This window comes from Nylanderia fulva, unplaced genomic scaffold (assembly GCF_048542155.1).
Source record: "Nylanderia fulva isolate GAGA-0341 unplaced genomic scaffold, ASM4854215v1 Scaffold30, whole genome shotgun sequence".
Taxonomy (NCBI): domain Eukaryota; kingdom Metazoa; phylum Arthropoda; class Insecta; order Hymenoptera; family Formicidae; genus Nylanderia; species Nylanderia fulva.
The window spans coordinates 1,332,706-1,352,046 of record NW_028190369.1 but is presented as its reverse complement, the minus strand read 5'-3'; the positions used below and the strand labels follow the sequence as shown (position 1 = coordinate 1,352,046).

The 19,341-nt window shown below is 34.4% G+C and overlaps 3 protein-coding genes across 5 annotated transcripts in view; 2 read left to right on the top strand and 1 right to left on the bottom strand.

Annotated features, from left to right (window-relative positions):
- LOC146722532 (uncharacterized) overlaps positions 1–11,194 on the bottom strand; it is a 59,385-nt gene extending 48,191 nt beyond the window's left edge. The window contains exons 1-4 of the mRNA XM_085484622.1: positions 11,076–11,194; positions 10,366–10,701; positions 1,558–1,823; positions 1,370–1,417 (exon numbers count right to left, since the gene is read on the bottom strand). Of these exons, the coding sequence (XP_085340748.1) occupies positions 1,370–1,417; positions 1,558–1,739 (230 nt within the window). The 5' untranslated portion in view covers positions 1,740–1,823; positions 10,366–10,701; positions 11,076–11,194. The remainder of the gene's footprint in view (positions 1–1,369; positions 1,418–1,557; positions 1,824–10,365; positions 10,702–11,075) is intronic.
- LOC114930591 (uncharacterized) lies at positions 3,520–4,960 on the top strand. The gene is made up of 3 exons (XM_085484618.1): positions 3,520–3,754; positions 4,872–4,918; positions 4,951–4,960. Exons 1-3 carry the CDS (start codon positions 3,533–3,535, stop codon positions 4,958–4,960), a joined length of 279 nt encoding a protein of 92 aa, XP_085340744.1. The 5' UTR covers positions 3,520–3,532.
- Positions 11,195–13,295: 2,101 nt separating the features above from the next.
- On the top strand, positions 13,296–18,968 carry Atac3 (Ada2a-containing complex component 3). Of its 3 annotated transcripts, XM_085484626.1 has the most exons (9): positions 13,296–13,462; positions 13,849–13,957; positions 14,070–14,228; positions 14,307–14,504; positions 14,576–14,927; positions 15,022–15,297; positions 15,375–15,661; positions 15,736–15,997; positions 18,178–18,968. In XM_085484626.1, exons 2-8 carry the CDS (start codon positions 13,889–13,891, stop codon positions 15,985–15,987), a joined length of 1,593 nt encoding a protein of 530 aa, XP_085340752.1. In that variant the 5' UTR covers positions 13,296–13,462; positions 13,849–13,888; the 3' UTR covers positions 15,988–15,997; positions 18,178–18,968. The 3 variants fall into 3 exon arrangements, with proteins under 3 accessions (XP_085340752.1, XP_029158216.1, XP_029158214.1); XM_029302383.2 differs by lacking the exon at positions 18,178–18,968 and having other exon boundaries at positions 15,375–15,616; positions 15,736–17,804; XM_029302381.2 differs by lacking the exon at positions 18,178–18,968 and having other exon boundaries at positions 15,736–17,804.
- The last annotated feature ends 373 nt before the right edge of the window (positions 18,969–19,341 follow it).

The window sequence follows — 19,341 nt, the reverse complement described above, 5'->3', positions numbered from 1 at the left end:
ATATACTTATATTATGGAAATTTGGAATAATTACAATTTGGAAAGTTGAATCCTATTTATGTGTAAAACTAATCGTGTCTTTAATCGTGCAGCCCGAGTGCATCTACTTTGCAGCTGTTTCTTCGAAAGGATGATTTATATTTCGATTCTCCGCTGTTGATAGAATTTATGGAAGTATAATGGGTAAATGGAGAAAATGATACTGAAATCGAGGTAAATCTACATGCGGACGCGTGATAAATTGATTCATCACATAGATGCAGACTGACATGATGTATCTACCAGTTGGATGTATTTAACGTTGAATTTGCCAACATTGGATATAAAACATATATGTATACATGTGCATGTATTATACATGCGCCACGTGAAACCGTATAAACTTTATTCCGCTGTACGAAACAACCTTGCTGCGCGAAATATTTGATCTTGTTATTTTCATAACTGTTATCAAAACAATTTTCAAGTTATATTCTCGCACTTCGTAGTTTTATCTTTCATACGTGTGTGTGCAACCTTATATCAAATAACAGCGTCACGCTTGTGACGACCAACAAATCCGATTCGTGTAAATTAGCCAAAAAAGGTATTTAAATGGAAGCGTTAATAGAGGTGGAAAGTTCCGTAAAATTCTCGCCAGCGGAACGAGAAGCTGTTCTGGAGGTCTTAGAAGAATGCGCAGACTCATTAGCTGTTTACCATAACACTCTGAGACAACAACCGGTGATGGAAGGCGAGGTCGCAAACTTTTACCCCGAAGTTGAGTACGTCGACCGGATATATAATATACTTGATAAAAAAAAAAAAAAAAAAAAAAAAATGACATCGTGATGGTCTGTCTTTGTACATTTATTTGCAGTATTTCGGAAACGTCAGTTCTGCAATCGCTTATCGGAAACGTCGCGGAGATGACGGATTCACGGAAGAAAGCTGTACGTGAAAAGCTTCAACGAGACAGGTTGTTCATTTAGCTTGTCTACGCCGTTTGAAAATATAAAGCCGACATACTCGGTAATGGCGGATCACCTAATAAATCACCGTCGAGCGGAAAGCTCCGAAATAAATTATATAAGCATTTTGCTATGTAAATTATATAGCAAATTAATATGCGTAATAATTCCTGGAGAAATAAATTCAAATAAATCTATATTGTTTTATTTATATCATTTTCGCGTAAGAGACTTAAAAATCGTGGGAACCTAATCAAATATAATTATATTCGCCGTTTTTTATTTTTTTAAAAATAGATATCATTATATACTTATAATATTTACTCCAATTTTCTTAATTATACGAAATGAGACGCCAGCTTCATACATTTCCATTTATTGCCATAGAAAAGTTATAAAATAAACAATTTCTCACTCACCGATACGTGCATATGCAATAGCGAAGTTCTGGTACACAGCACATTGATCTGAAAACAAAATATTCAAATTATGTATAGGTGTATACGTATGTGTGTGGTGTGCAGGGTGTTTTGAAAGTCTGCATATAGTCGGAATATCTCATAAACAATATATGCAGTTTAGGAAAAAATATTTTTATTTTGCATACCTCACAGTTGCCCCGCTGTCGCCCGATGCCGCCCCAGGCCTCCTTCTCTCTTGGCCGACAGTCATTGTTCCTGTAGCACTCGCGATACTCGCGAAAACACGAATAATTACGATCGCCCGACACTTTACACGGCACTCCCGACACGACGCGCGAATCGCACGCGTATTTCGCGTACATTGCATCAGAAAAATAACACGAAAACTATAATCGAACGAAGCAACATCGAAAATCTCGCGAATTCGTACGTAATTTATCAGCAATGCTACCTGTAACAAATAAAATACATATATATATATATATATATATAACTAGAGCTATCTTATTATTTTTTGCATTATAACATACATGATGTAAATATGTAAGTTAAAATTAAAGATGGATATATTCACGAGTCGCTACACATTCATGCGCGCGAAAATAGATAAAGTTAGATTGGATTCTGTTGACTGTTGGCATAGATTTTACACTGAATTTCTCTCTCGCGAAATATGCGTTTCGAACAATTACATGTCCTATAAACGTTGAAATTGTGATATGCGATTGATAAATATTACAATACCAAAGTTAGAAACGATTATGCTTTATATACTAATTAATTACAGGGCTTAGCTCGAATTGTCTGATATTCATCGAGGCTATTCGTTATTCTACAAACATCGACAATTTCATTCTAATAGCTAATAAATATAATCAAATCTTGAAGGAGATTTGTTCGAAAAGATAGCTTTAGAATAAATATAATTCTCGAAAATCGAAAATCTGGTGTCTCATCTTGATATTTATAAATATATCCAGTTGTTTTATTTTAACTTAATTAATATTTTTTCAATTTTTAGAAGGCAGAACTCTTTTTAAAACTCATGTAGAAAAATAAATTAAATCCTGTAATTGCTGATAAGAAAAATGCCGTAGAACAAAGTTAGAAGCTGCATGAATGACGTCTTAGTTTGTCTCCAAGTATTCTCGTTTAATGGTCAGAAATATATATTTGTTTACTATCAAAAATGATTAAAAATAAAGCCAGGAACTCTTAATTAGTTGAGTTCCATGAAATCAGACGCCGCAGATTTATACAAACTTTACAACGTTTATTTCTTTTGATTAAATCTTTTCAATATAAATTAATTATATTTGTTTGTTGACCAATTATATTTATTTATATATTAATCATTCTATAATAATATACAAGTATATTAGATCTCCAAATATTGTGCTGTATTTGGGAAAATTCAAAGTGTATTAACCTTTAGAGGGCGGGAGTGGTCGATATTTCGACCACCCAAGGCACACAAACTATTTGATGTTTACAGCCAAAATTTGGTGTGTTTATTAAAGAAAAAATAGTGAAAAAAATCCTGAAGGCATCCTTGACTTTGGAAATTGCCATTTCAAGGTCAAATTCTTTTTTTTCGCTATTTTGGCCTCAAAGTTCGTATAGCCACATTATTTATGCGCTAAGTGCGAAAAAATAGTACTGCGTATCGTAAAACCTAACCTAACATTTTTAGGAAGGCATCGTCCACCTTCATTTTAGATAAGAGGGACTGAAGAAGCCATTGTGCATCTCCACGGATGTAGTTGGAGTTCACTGCGCTTTTGATACAAAATAGATCGTCATTTTGAGGTCAAGGATGATTTTTTCCAATATGTTTTTCGTATTCAGAACATCAAAAAACATGAATATACCAACTTTGAGGCTGAAACAGCAAAAAAAAATTTTTTATATTGGCCTTTACGTTACGGCCGGGGGTGGTCGATATATCGACCACCTGTCAGGTTGGGAACTTAGAATGAGTAATCCGATGAAATTATATATAAATTTTGGGTCAAATGAAAAGTCGATTTGAACCAAAATTTTCCCGCCCTCTAAAGGTTAATACACTATTAACAACGTAAATTTGATGCGCAAACTCGACCGCGAATAATATCCATATACACAGAGTATTAATGTTGCAGTTTATATGTGAGCGGTATAATGCGAGACTTGAAGCAAGAAATAAGCGAACGCGGAACTATTGAAGTACTAATCAAGGAGATCGAGAGAATCACGTCGCAGGAGGAGAAGGATCGTTTTTTATCGGAACAGAATGAAAAAATGCAGACTATCATAACGGAGTTGCGAAAAACGATGGTCGATAAGAAAACGTCGAACGAGAAGGAGGAGGAAAGTTTAACAACAAAGTTCACTTTAACACGGGTATAGTTACAATATTACGCACAAGTCGAGAAAAGTTTATGTCATACAGGGTGTCCCAAACCTCCCGTATCACACGTTAATGGGAGATTTCTGAGGCGATTTGGAGACGATTTTTCCTCTGCGAAAATGTCCATAGGCACCAATAATTTTCGAATTATAAACGATTGAAAATAAGAGCTTTTTTATAAACTAAGCCTCGTAAAAATAAATTATTAACAAAACTACATTTTTTAGTTAATTTCAGGTAAAGTTTACTTGAATAGAATTTTAATTTAAGGCTTAGTTACAAAGATACACGATTTCAAAAATTGGGAACAAAAAAAATGATGACCCTTCTCGACATTTTTGCTGAGGAAAAATCGTCTCCAAATCGCCTCAGGAATCTCCCATTAACGTGTGATATGGTAGATCTGGGACACTCTGTATAAGTATCGCACGAAATACAATGACGATAAATCATCTCAATAAGTTTTAACTGTTTAACTGTTGTTTGTTATGCGTATAAGCAAAGTCATGCTGAACAAAACTTATTAGCAAAATATGTTTAGGACGAGAAGGAGAAACTAAAACTAATTAAGGATGTAGAAATGAGATACGTACAAACGTGGGAGACGGCACGTCGTGGGCAGAATGTATTGCGTTATAAGTTAAAGATGGACCAATTAGAGAAGACTTTGAATAATTATTACGTACGCGAGAAAAACGAAAATTACGTGAATACCGAATTGACGCGTTATTTGACGTGGCGTATAGCGGTGAGCGCAATTTTTTTCCCCCAATTTTTTCCTTTTAAAATATATTAGAAAAGTTCTTTGATAGCTTGTACACTAAAGTATTTTAAAGTCTTAAAAGGCTACTCCGTCATTAAAATTAAGGCAGACGTTTAAGCGATATTCAGTAAATTCTTTAGCGAGGAAGCTAAAAATGTTGCGAAAAAAGATTCTTCTTCGAGATTCGAGCGTTTTACGATCCCTTTTAGCAAGTTTGTTAACAGAAATTCAATGTTTTTTTGTCAAACACGTTAAGTAATTTGCTCGAAATAAGTTTTATCGCGAAAATTTAAAATGTGTAGCACTCTTACAAAGATAACAAAAATATTTGCTTTGAATTAATATAGTTCATCGAAAATCGAATCGAGCAATGGCAGCGGAGGTACGAGCAGGAGCAGAAAATGTATGAGAAAGAGATCTGCAAAGTGCGCAATGAGATAGAAGATGCTCAGAAATACTTGGAGCAGCTTACAACGGAGGTAATGATTCGAAAACTATGTTACGTTACGAGAAATATTTTCATTTCATTCCCAGGCGTCAGAAACGGTGCTGCGTGAAACAAAGTAATTCAATTTACATTTCTCAGCATTGCGTTATATTTTGGCCGCCGCCACTGTGAATTTTAATTGCCGGATAAGGAGGATTTCCCAACTAGGCAACACAAGCCCATATATATATATATATATATATATATGTATATATATATGCGCAATCAGACTTATTTTGTATTCTCTGTATGACTGTCTAATTTACTACATCACGTTTCGCCATAAGCCTATCGCCTCGACAATCGAGCTTGGGTAACTTGATTCGGCCTTGTTTAAAGGGCGTCCCGAAGTTTATGCCGGATGATCGATAATTCGCCTCAGGTTGAAACTCAGAAATGTCTCGATGATCATTATTAATAACCGGCATCCTAGAATTCTAAATTCCCGAGAGCCCTTCATAAACGATACATTTTGGGTTGGTATACATTTAAGCCAGGATTGACCCGTTGGCGGAATAGTGTTTCTGCTCATTAATTTTCAAACTCTCAGATTTTTTTTATAGAGTACAAGAAACGGAATATTTTTCGTAGTATACAATATTTAATATTTAATTTCATATTATGTTTCTAAAAAGAAATTATATTTTAATATGAATATCGCGTCTCACATTTCTCTACAATTTCTAATAATATATTAGTGAATCAATAATACTTGTAAATGAATTGGAAAGATTTTTCTGAACTCCCGAGAGTCCTTCATAAATGATACATTTCGGATTGGTATATACATTTAAGCTAGGATTGACCCGTTGATGGAAAGTGCAGTGTTTGTATTCATTAATTTTCAAACTCTCTCAGAATTTGTTGTATAGAGTATAAGGAATGAAATATTTTTCATAGTACAATCGCGAAAGTTCAATTACAAAAAGATTTAATTTCACTTTTTTTTCTTGCTTTTAAAAGAAATTATATTTTAATATAAATATCGCGTCTCACATTTCTCTATAATTTCTAATAATATATTAATAAATTAATAATATACTTGTAATAAATTGGAAAATTTTTTTAAATTGTAAATTTTAAATTCACATTGTTAACCATATTAACCAGAAAACTAAAAGGTATCATTTATAAACGGCAATTAATACATTATTTTACATCTTAAATCCATGGAGTAATATTCTGTAATAAATTTGTTCCTAAGTAGATACTTTAACAATGTATCAAATAATATCTGATTTTCTAAAATATTTGTTATTTGTCCCCGCTTTTATCGCACATACATCTATATACTATATGTATAAGATTCATCTTCCTTATATATTGTCTATGAAGATTTACGATCGTCGTATAAAAAAGCTCTCCATGGATTCTATATAAGATATGCTTACACTTTTCCAAAGAAGGACGCAAAGAGTTCGATAAGATACGTCAGTAAACTCGCAGTGAAACACGGTATTTGTTACAGCACTGCAGCAATCAGGAATTCATCGACACATATCTCGCGGAGCAGGAGGCACTTCGAAGGCAAAAGGAACACGAGGATCACGTGCAACGTTGCACGATCAGGATCCAAGCTTGGTGGCGGGGTGTCATGGTGCGCCGGAAGTTGGGGCCGTATCGACCCGAGGAGAAAAAGAAGAAGCGGCCAGTTAAGACGAAGAAATAACTTTCCTCCCGGCCGAGTTACTCTTAAACGTACCGCGGCGAACTTTAATTTGTTGAACGACAATTAATTAATCTACGAGATAGCGATCCAAGCAAGGTCACGGACGATTAACCGGTTTAACATACTGTGATAGTTTTTAAGTCTCGAAATTTGAACACAGTTTTTTTTAGCGAAACGCGAACCTCGATGAACATCGTAAAAAGCGCATTAAGATGATTATTTATTTTTATTTGTTCAGCAAACTCACCGAGTTTCCGAGAAGGAAAAGAGCGATTTCTTGCAAGTTATTTTTCTTCCCTAGTAGAAAAAAAATATTGATTCTACTGATCAAAACTAGATTATAGCACAACAAAAAAAAGGAGCCGTATATATTTTTAGCTTATTTTTTCCGATTTGCATATTGCTATACGATCTTCGGCGGAATCGATGTAAGTACAAACAAACGTATTGCCACGTCTACTGCATAGTTATTGGAAAACACGGAAATTCAACGTCTGTATCGGACAATAATAAAAAAGAGAGAGAGAGAAAGAGAAGGAAAAATCGGACGAATATAGCAAAATATCGAGACGGCACGATATCGACGCCCCGTTACGATAGTAAAGCGCAAATTCCGTGAATCGTCGAATGCCAATTCGGTTTCGTGCCCTCTTCTCGTGACGTAACACATACATATACATATATACGTGCACCTATATATCGCGCCGCGCGGGTCAAGTATTGTTCACGCAAGAATCTCATTTCCCGTGCAGCACTTCCTGGATCCCGCAGCGCGTTTCTGAAACGCCGCATGAAACTCGCGGCGTAATAATCGACTACTTATACACGGCACGAAACGCGGCATGCACGCGTTTACGCGTAAAAGACATAGTTGACACGATGCTTTTTTTTTTTTTTTTTTTATTAACGTATTTGTTCACAGGCGTGCTAAAAATCCACGTTTGAGAGAGAACAAATTATATATAATATATGTATATCTACGGTGACTATATTTTCTGAGAGAAGGACAAATCTGAAAATTTGAGGCCTTTGCTACAACATATTTTCAATAAATCAGTTTGCGATCAAAGTGGAGATCGATGAGCAAAAAAAAAATAAGTGACTATCGAAAATTTATGTATTTTATTATAGTTTGAAATTGATTTAACTATGTTGAAACAAAAAGTCCTTGGTTTTTTAAATAGATTCCGTTTTCGTAAGAATTCTAATGTTAATACTACAATATTAAACATTAAAACACTGGATAAAATAATTCGTATTCGTATTGGTTATCACCTAAGATTATCCGAGATATGTCTATTAAAAAAACGTGATTGCAATCTATGACATTTTTATGAGAAGATTAGCAGATGGTGAAGCATAGTACTATACTAGTCGTTGGTAAAGTTTGAATATTTTAATTGGAGTAGCGTGCTAGTTGGACGACGAAAAAAGCAAACTGAAGTTTAGCAGTGTTCTAAAGTACACGATGCCTCTCTCACTAATGCATATACTATACTAGTCATCAGTGAAATAAAACGTCGTGTAAACTAATATAAAAACATGCCATTACATCACTCTCGCTGCAGCGTGTATAAACATATTAAACTATTGTCATAATAGTATTTAATTTTAATGCAACAGTCATAATTTTGATTATTTTCCTTTTTTTTGTTATGTTTCCGGTCGTTGGTAAATTTTAATTAACCTCGCAATCTCTCGCAAATATAATGAATAAATTCATCGCAAATATGCATGATGAATAAATTCATCACAATACTCGCGATCGATAATAATTTAGTGGAAAATAAAAATATGTACACAAACACATATAATTGCAGGTTTTTAAATTAACCATATATCTAAATTGCAAGATTCTAATGAAAAAATATATATATTATATTTCATATATCCTATATAGACTGAAAAATGTTTGTTTTCTTATGAAAAACGTGTCGATTAAAAAACATTCGCATGAATATAGGAGATCAAATTATCACTTCCCATCGAGTCAACGTTATACATGTACTCTTTTTATGAAGCAATCTTTTAGCGAGAGGATTACGAATTCTCGGTTCGTTTTCCAACGATTTTCCGTCGCGTCTTAAATAAAACACAACACAAAAGTCGATCGATCTTCGCCCTTTGCCATAGTTTTCGCGCCATATGCGTGGATGGTTTTATTTTTATGGCACGATTTACTCTCTAGGCGCGGAGAGAAAGACGGAGAGAAATTTTAATCTGGCAAGTTCGAAAATTTAAGGCGACAAGGTACCTATATACGCGAAGCGAAAGCGGCGCGCGCGATCGTTGTTTTTCTCTCCCTCGCGACGCGGGAAAAGCTCGACACCGCGATGCGCGACCGTCGTGCATTTTCCCTCGTGAGAAATTCACGAGGCCACCAACCTCGTGTCCCAACTACCCCCGTAAAACGAAAGCATGCAAGCTCGCCTTGGCGCGATCGTGTGGCCGGCCACCTCCTTAGATTACGATATAAGGAATGGTTAACGCGATGTAGCGGTGCACGCACGTGATAGCTAGATATATATATACATATATACATATATATATATATATATATATATATATATATATATATGCAATTGCCTCTCGCTGACCCAGCTTTCGCGTAACATCGATAAGATGCGCTGAAAATGAGGCTGCTCGTGAATCCCTCGTCGAAAAGAGGGAGAACCCTCTTACGAAATTCTGAGAGACTATACCAAAGCACCGCCGAATTTCCGGAGTATCGGAAAATTACATACGGGTTATCTCATTATGTTGGCCTTATAATACGTAATATTTGGCGGATTTACGTGCATGTATGTGTATATTCGTCAGGGGCGCAGATTGAAAATGTAATTTCGAAATTTCAATTTTCAATATTACAAGATGTACACGCAGGTTAATTTTGTATGAATGTGTAACAACGCAATCTGAATTTACTGAAATTTCGTGACATTATTTTCAGTTCAAATTTAAACGGAGAAGAGGGAAACATTTTTCTTAATTTGAATAATTATTAGGTACATACAGGCCAATATGTCATTGTAATAAAGTGAAAAATATAAATATTGCTGAGATTTGAATATTCATTAGATCATATATTAGTCAGACAATATCGAGTGTGAGAGACTGCGCTTACCAGCGATTGGCAGAGCGCGCCGAGTGAATCGGACTTTGATAATCAAGTGGAAATATCGAGGATTGGATGTATTCGCTTGATTAGAGCATATCGACGCATTGCATCGGGCAAATAGACGAGAGCGGCTTAAGGTGAGGCATTGATGGAACTTTGCTTTTAAATCGAAGGCTAAATCAAATTGTTCATCTTGACATTTTATATTTTTCCAAAAATTTCTAAGGATGTTTAAATTAATTTTCACGTGTCTATATATTATTCTTTCAAACATGCAGCAAATATTAAATTTATCTCACATGAAGATAAGTTAATTATTATGAAATAATTTCATTTGTCATAAACTTGATTTTTCTCGTGACTCAAATTATATAATATATCTTAAAATTGTGTACGTATAATTTTAATATCTAATTCCAAAAATTTGAATATAATATTATTTTTATCGATATATTTTAGACAATTTTCACCGATATCTCGTTTTAAAATTATTGCAATTTTCTAATTATTTAATTCAAACTAACTTTGCTCATTAGCGATCCAAATTTGAGTAGTAAATTTACTCACCTAATAAATTTACTGCTTCCCGCGTATATTTAGTTAGCCTGGACATCTCTGACCGCTCTCTTTACGACGACGTTCCATCGAAGCACGCATTCACTCGCGCAAATTGCACAGACAAACCAAATTGCGCATATTAATTACCGCGATACGACATTAATCGAGCGTCTCGTTATACATCATACGCGCGCGACTTCTGACATGTCATATGTAAATAACGTGAACATGGCGGAAGGAGGAGAGTGGTTCTCCGGACACTTTGCACTCCGACGTTGGTTACAAAACACGCTGAAAATTCCGAGTTACGCGGGACAACTTCACGCGCCAAATTGCACGGCGTCTCTTCACGACACGAAATATATACATACATATATATATATATATATATATATATATATATATATATATATATATATAACGACGAATTCGAATGCGCCGGCATTAGAAAACAGTTAATTGTTAATGATGCATCTTGATAACGATTGTTATTCATATCGCGCACTTCCGATGCTCATTTAACACGAACGCAGTCGCAAAAAAAAAAAAAAAAACGTTCGTGTCGACGCGGCGTCTTGGCCGACTCGATGCACCTTGTACGTGAGACGAATGTCGAACGACACTAATTATGCGTTCACTAATGAACAAATGTTCGTGAGAGATCGTGCGTCGCTTGATTCAACACTCCCGGCACCCGTATTCGGATGAAATGTACTTACGATCACAGGACGCGACCTTTCCGCGCTGCGTATCGCCACTGACTATGACCGGTATATCGAGACGCGTCCGAAACGTGATACGTCACGCGACCTGAAGTACGCACAAAGCGAGTGTAAACACAGGGCGACAACGTGAGATAAAAACATACGAATGAGGATTAAGACCATAGACGTGTTTATGTTTATAGAAGGCATATACATAATACATATGTATATATATAGTATATGGATGACTCGTTTCGATTAAGCGCCGTGCACAATGTGAATGATAATTAGAAAGGAAACTTTTATTAATGCGTTTTCTAATCTCTCTCTTTCTCTTTTTTTTCCTTTCCTTTTCTTAAAAACATTAACGAAAGATATATACCAGAAATTTTATTATCTTTTATTTTTAATAAGTTTTAAAACTTTCTCTTAAACTCAGATCAGATTATATTCATAAAAATAATGATAAAATTCACTTTAGACTATTTTTATAATTCGCGATATACAAGACAAGAATATATATCTATGTTTTATTATATATAAATATAATTAATATATAATTGAATATATAGGCATATTATATTCATGATTAAAATTGTCGATTTTGATTTGAAAATCAATATATATATATAGTTATTCTAAATATCTAAATACGATGTTTCTTGGAAAATGTCAAACTAAAATGCGAGCATTTCTGGTATCTTTTTTTACACAACATAATTATAAATATAATATTCTGATGGAAAATCTGTAAATAAAATTTTCTCGCGAATTATGGATGATCTGAAATGCGCTTTTAACAGCGCATATTTTGTGCAAAAAATTTACACTGTATAAAAAAATAATTTGCAGTGCAAAAAACTTCATTTATATGTATATTATATATATAGTTATATACATATATCAGATAATTATACATATATATATATATTAAAATATCATTTAGTTATATAATATCAGATTTGCATACGCATATCTCCGATTATTTTATGTCGTTCGAAAAATGCGTTCGAGAAAGAAGTAAATAATTTTTATTATTTTTTTAGTCCGTCGCGGCCAAATGTGCGAGCTAATGTCGTCGAAATAATTGAATTAACGCGTGGTACCACGATAATGTCAATTACGGTAATGAGCCGCAGCCGCACAATCGATATCTATCTGTATATGTACACACTTCGTGTATACGTATGTGTTATACTTACATACACACGCATTATATATTCTTGCGACGAATGCGTTTTTCTCTTCTAGTTGCATCTTGCATCGTTTCTCATCTCATCATTGTCCGAGTTATGTTTGTCTTGTATCAAAATTCATTATTCATATATTATTGCACCTTGCTACTCCGTTATCTTCGCGATTCTGGGTCAGTTGTGAGACAGGAAAAGGCTAAATTGAACATCGAATCATGACAGATGAAGGCGAGAAAAATAAGAGAAAGAGAGAAGGAGAGGGATCACTGATGCTGCCAAATATTTCATCTCGATATATGACTCTGCACTATTATTCAAGAACGATTATTTTTATTTCATGATCTCCCCCTCTTTCTCTCTCTCTCTCCTCTTCTCGATTCAGCAATTATAAAATAATGTATCTTCTATTTCTAGACATATACCTTTGTAACAACGATGGATAGGTAAAAAAATAGCGTGAAAAAATATGAATTGAATAAGAAAAGAATTTTTTCCGTTTGTTTCGTCTTAAATTAACGTTATATCTTTAATTATAACAAGAGATAAGAGAGCAGAGTCTATATGAATTTTTGGTTTTCTATGAAACGTCAAACTTTTTCTGATTGGTCGAGGAAAACCTATATCGCTGTCTCTCTTGAATTGGGAGGACATACAAGGTGTCTTATTACAAATGTTTAATTAAAATTCAAGCCTTGTAACTCGGAAAATAATAAATGAAAAAATACTTTATTATATATATATATATATTAGTGTTTTGAAAAGCTCTTGAGATGAGCTACAAGAATATGTAATGAGAAATAGAAATTTTAATTAAAAATTTTTATATCAATCTTCAAATGACTTTTAAATTTGACCTCAAGGTCAATATCAAGGTCACCATCGGATGACTCCTTTTGAACCCTACAACTTTTGTCCGAAACATTTTTCTCCACAACCGCTCCATGCAAAGTTACGAGGGGTGATGGATTAAAATGGGACACCCTATGTATATGTATATAATTCGTGACACAACGTCGTACAGATCGGGAACGTTTTTACCGTCCGAGCCGGACGATGCTAGGAATGGCGCCAATGGGTCGCCATTTTCACGAAACTTTACTGACAGTAGAGACTGTGACGAGGAAGAATTCCAGCGGACGTCGAGGTCCTGGGAGGCATCGAAGGATCTCGAGAAAAATCGCGAAAAGGGCGAGGAATGATGCGCTGGTCGTAAGTACAATCCACGTAAGATCCGTTCGGTGCGGCTAGTTTTTTTTTGACGCACGAAACGCAGGGCCTATGGCATGGGACTTCCGTTCGATGAAACAGGAACAGGAAGTTCCTCGCGACCCCGACGACGAGGCGAAATAAAAACATCCTGTATGGCGATGCGTACATTTCGAGAGATAGACGCACCACGTGCACGTGGCGCGAATTGGACGCGCGATTCCTCGTGCGTTCCTCGCCGCTCGAGCTCGTTATTTTTATGGCCCACTTTCGGATTCCGGTGACCCAAGGTCGAACAGCGACGTGACTAACGCCCGAAAATGAGTCGAATCGTCCGGAGCGAATTCGCGGCATTACTGTCATCGTTATGGATAATTGTTTAATTTCAGAGCTCGTTTGCACGAAGGAGACTGAGCTTGACACGCAAGAATGCAATCTATGCAAGAAAGCATATGTGCTAACGATATCGAGAGTCTGGACACAGACACTGTCATCCCAGTAAGTGTTCCTCCTCGATTTTTTTGTTAAAAATGTATAAGGCTTACCCTGTTGTAATAATTTTATAAAGCCTATCGTTAATGTCTAATGATAATCTTGCAACTGTCATTAGGTTGAACTATTCGATTGCAATGTTTCTACTCATTCGAGGACCCAAGATGCATCGACGATGGTGGAACTTGGAAAACAGCTTCTACATAGCGCAAAGAATGGAGACACCGACACTGTTCGTGAGCTTATGTGTAGAGGTGCACCATTTACTACAGATTGGGTACATGCAATGTTTCAATAATATTTATATATTTAATTTGTAAAAAAGAACATGATTTATAATATTCTTGTCTTTTAGCTTGGTACAAGTGCGCTTCACTTAGCTGCGCAGAACAATCATATAGAGACTGCTGATGTTTTACTTAGAGCAGGAATATCGAGAGATGCTAGGACAAAAGTTGATAGAACTCCGTTACATATGGCAGCATACGAGGGCCATAATCAAATGGTACAATTGTTGCTTAACTATGGAGCTGACGTTGATAGCAGAGATATGGTATGATATGAATGGTGGATTACAGATTTATTGTGTTTTTTGTTTACAATTAATATAAACAACTCTTGCAGCTAAAAATGACTCCACTACATTGGGCGGTAGAACGTGAACATTTAGATGTAATGCATATTTTATTAGATCATGGAGCTGATACAAATGCAACTAGTAAATTCCATAAAACTCCGATCAGTCTTGCATTAGAGAATGATAGGTTAGACTTAGTGGATACAATGCAACAGCAAAGAGAAATAATAGGTATCCAAACTAATCAACAGAGTCAGACTAATTCTGCAGAACTAGAAGTAGCTACGCATAATTTAGTACAATTAGACGCTGAAAGCAATAGCAGAAGTTCGATAATGCAGGAAGAGGAGCAGTACAAGTTTGAAATAAAGCAACAACGTAAACGTAAACATTCTCAAGGTAGCTAATATCCCAACATATTTATTTAGATATTAACTTCTTTATTTACTTTCACAATTTTGATTTTGATTTAATGTCCATTCATAATTTCTAGCACAAAATGAGAAAAAACAAAAAATGATCTTTCATCAAATCTCCGTATCGCCAAACAACACAGATGGTGAACAAGACAAAGAAATCGAGGATGTTGAAATGATCAATACAAATGCTATTACAAATAATAAAAAACATAAAGATATTATGTCGATAGGAAATATTAACAAACATTTTAGGTTATTAGAAGCACATGGAATCACAATGATACCTATGGATGATGAATCATCCATTGTAGAGAATGCAGTGGAAAGTGGAAGAACAGTAGTTCTGACAGGTTTGTTTTTTAAATATTTTAAAAAGAAAATCTGTCAGTGTATATGTATTTCTCATGTTAATAATATATGATTACAGAAGCTGGAAAACTTGCATTAAATTTGACGAAAGGTTCGCCAATTAAACGCCTTCAAGTTGCATCGCGAAAAGGAACAGGGAGAAAAGTTATAGCAATTAGAACAGACCAAATTCAATCCAAAATTTTAAGTCCAAATTCTAATACGTCTGCTCTTACACGGGGTCCAAATATTTTAAAAAGATCTGCTGTAGAAAATAAAGCTGCAAAGTTATTTGTTACAACAATCCCTAATACTACAACGGTACCTACTATTACTGAAATTAAGAACTCACTTCCATTGAAGGAGGTAAAATGTATTTATTTATTTAAATGTAAAATATAATAATAGGCAATGCACACAAAAATATTTTTACATTGCAGAAACTTGTGAGTTTTCCAACTAAGATCGCAGAATCAACAGTGTTACAATTGAACGATGATATAGAAGAAGTAATTGAAGATGATCCGGGAAACAGCGAGCCAATAACAGATGTAGCGATATTAAGCAGACAATTAGCAGAAGCGCGAAGACAAGCCGCCGAGTATCGTAAACAATTGCAAGAGAAAGAGAAAGAAGCGGAAAGATATAAGCAACAACTCAAGAACATCACAGCGCAAATAGCATCTAAGTGATTTTGTACAGGTATTTCATATTTGGTTTTATAGTTTACAAATCAAACTTGTTTCTTCATACAAAGACATTTTGAAATTTTGGTGATTACAGCAAATTTTATCATATTGCCGAGTCCAGAAATAATCATAATATGAATCTTCTTTTTCTATTTTGATATATTTTGTTTCCATAAGTAACGGTCTGCTATTTCATTACTAACACAATTTTATAATGAATAGTTATAGAAAACTGATCATTTTTCACATCCTGATAAAATGTTAATGTCCTTTTTTGTATTTTAATAAGCATGAGTTATTTCTATTCAGTGAATACTGTAAAACATAAAAATAATTTTTGGTAGAGTTTAATCTCTGCCTAAATTTTTTTAGTCAAGAACATTTACAGTTTGATATATATCAAATGTTACATATAAGTTATACAGCAACTGTATATTTATATAAATTACTTTGCTTTCCACACAATGTATCAAATTTAAGCTATTTAATATCAATTCTGCAGACAGAGCATATTAAATAGCATAAAAATTTTAAATTAGGTAACAAATAGCTAAATATTAAATAACAATTGTGCTACATTGACTCAACATTTCTAAAATGATTCTTTAACTAAATTTAATTTTATTAGATTAAATTATTTGAATCATTTATTTCTTCGAAAAAGAAATGTTTCTCATCTTTTCTTTGAAATGTTTATCACTCTTAATCCAATACATATCTTAAGATCATCTGTACAAAATATAGGTCTTATTCTCTTTGTAATAAATGTATATAAAATTCATTTTTATATGAAAAGAATGAGAGAGATAATTAGACGATTATTGTTTCCTCTCCATTATTCATTCATTACTAGAATCACAATGTTGAGATATAATAAGTTCTATTTAGATGAGGATGTTGATTGTGTTCAGTCACTGTTCAACATTCATCGGATATGTAGTCATTTTTGTGTGCAGTATCAGTTATTAAGTAATGATAAAAGATGCGTGAAACTCAGCACAAATATTAGTGCCGTTAATGGTTTGTATAAACCATGATCTATTTTATACATATTGTACTTTTATAAATATGCAAATTATGCTTCTATGAATATTGTTACAAATTGATTATTATCAAACATTGAAATATAAAATGAAATATAACATGTTTTCAAAGTTATTAAATAATGAAGTCTATGTAAATTTTTTCTTCAATTGTAATTAACATTAACTAAAATTGTACATTGTTGAGATATCTACATCAGATGAAATTGCTTGTGCTTTTAAATAGAACGCATAATGTGGAAAGCAAATCAATTCGGCAAACAGTCTCGAACATATATAATATTAAAGGTGCTTAAAATAATTTTACAAATTTAAATTACAAAATACATTGCTTCACATGATTTTTAATATGAAATAATTGCATTCCAAATATTTTTTAACGGCTGTACTAAGCGGTTATAAAGTTTTCGGTGATAAATCAACAGCTGTTGTGAACAAAAATATAAATAAAAATGAAGATTTTTAATATCGATATTAATTTAATGTCGATATTAAGATTATTAGATCCTAGAGTATGCGACCAATATAATTTAGATATCTCGAAATGCAAAACGATGAGAAGGTGTACAGCAGAGGATGTGCAAGAAAGTAGTTGACCTCAGGTACAAAAAGAAAAAAAAACGCGTTGTACAAAGCACTGCGGCAGAAAGTTGTGGGATGCAACGGTCTATACTTAGGATACGATTCCTTTTTTTAAAAGTAAGATTTTTCTAGCACACAATGTACATTGTAAATATAACTTTATATATAAAAACCAATAAAAGTTGTTAATTATGAGCTGCAAAGATTTCATTCGGGAATAAAGACTGTTTTTTTACATGAACACGAAAGTATTTCATATCAGTAACCACGTGTGTTGATCATGGATAAAAAAAAACTCGTGTAAATAATACATATAAATTATACATAAAGAAACACGGATATATGTATACCACTTGTTGAATACTCCTATATTTCCCGCGGGTTAAATATTTTCATCGCGGCATCGTGTATGATGAATTACGCATTTCAAAAGCAATTTAATTAATTGTTATTTGATTCTCGCTTGATTCTCTCGATTAAGAGTAGATTTTACGCCGCATGTTAATGATTCAACAGAGTTTATCCTATTGTTTTATGGATTTTTTATTGTTTTATGTTTCTTTTACAGTATATCCGGACATAAATTAATCCTGGAAATAGAACCGTCGTATCCTGAGACACTTCCTTTCTCCGCATCCTTCTTCTGCAAAAGGGACCTACGCTAGTTTCTGCTCCAAGTATAGAGAGTATCACAGATGATGATCTCTACGTTGGACTCCTGGTGAAAGACACGTCGACGATTGGCGCAAGGCCAATTTTTTACACGGCACGGAAAGCTTGGACCCGATGGAAACTATTTTCAATCCGAAACACGTATATTTTTCGGCGGATCGTTCCCTCGTCCCTCGACTTTTCGTCGACGATGCGATCGATCGGAATCGTCGCGCCTATGGGCGTTCTCGGATAATTCTCTCAGGGGTGGGCTAAGCTCGCCAATCGATAAATAACTTAATCCGTTGACACACCTAGGTGTTCCCGCGCCTAGGCTCCTTTCGGAAGCTGCCGAATTCCCCGGCAACAAAAAGAATCGCGAATTTTTTTTATCGATTGGCGACGACGTGGCGCACGAAGTCAATTCCTCTTCGGGTTCCCGTTCGATTTCCGCGAGACGGATATTCGGACGCCACCTCCTCGACGCCGATCGATCGCAAAACTCGACTCATTGGCAACGCCACTCTGCACGCTCTCGCTTCAAAATAGTGTCCCTTTAAGCGAATATCCCATTCTCGTAATACGGGTATTGAATGTATATGTGCAAGAGCTTTTTTTTATTAGGATTTAACAATTTTTAAAAATTGTAATTTCGTCTACAAAGACACTAGAATATATATCTTCTTATTCCGATGGTCTATAAGTATAGTATTAAAGAGAGCTTTCCAGCAAGAAATTCACATGTCACATATTTTTTTATTAAAAAAAATTCGAGATATCAACAATTCTTTATTCGAAACCAATTTACGTGACTTGTGTCCACCTGTATTTTCTTCCTGAAAAGCTCTTTAAATAAATAGGATCATTCGGCCAGCGGAAACTGAGAGAAAGAGAGCTCGCCGAGAATTCGTATATTGCAAAATTCCGGGTATTCCTTTTTTCAAAGAACAATGCAAAAAGCGATATAACATTGTCTGGCAATAACGGTATATCAAACATCCGCTAGATTTTATAGTGTTTCTGTTTGTAAGCTAATTTACGTTCTCGGAGCGTATCTTTGAAAGTTGATGCCAGACGCAGA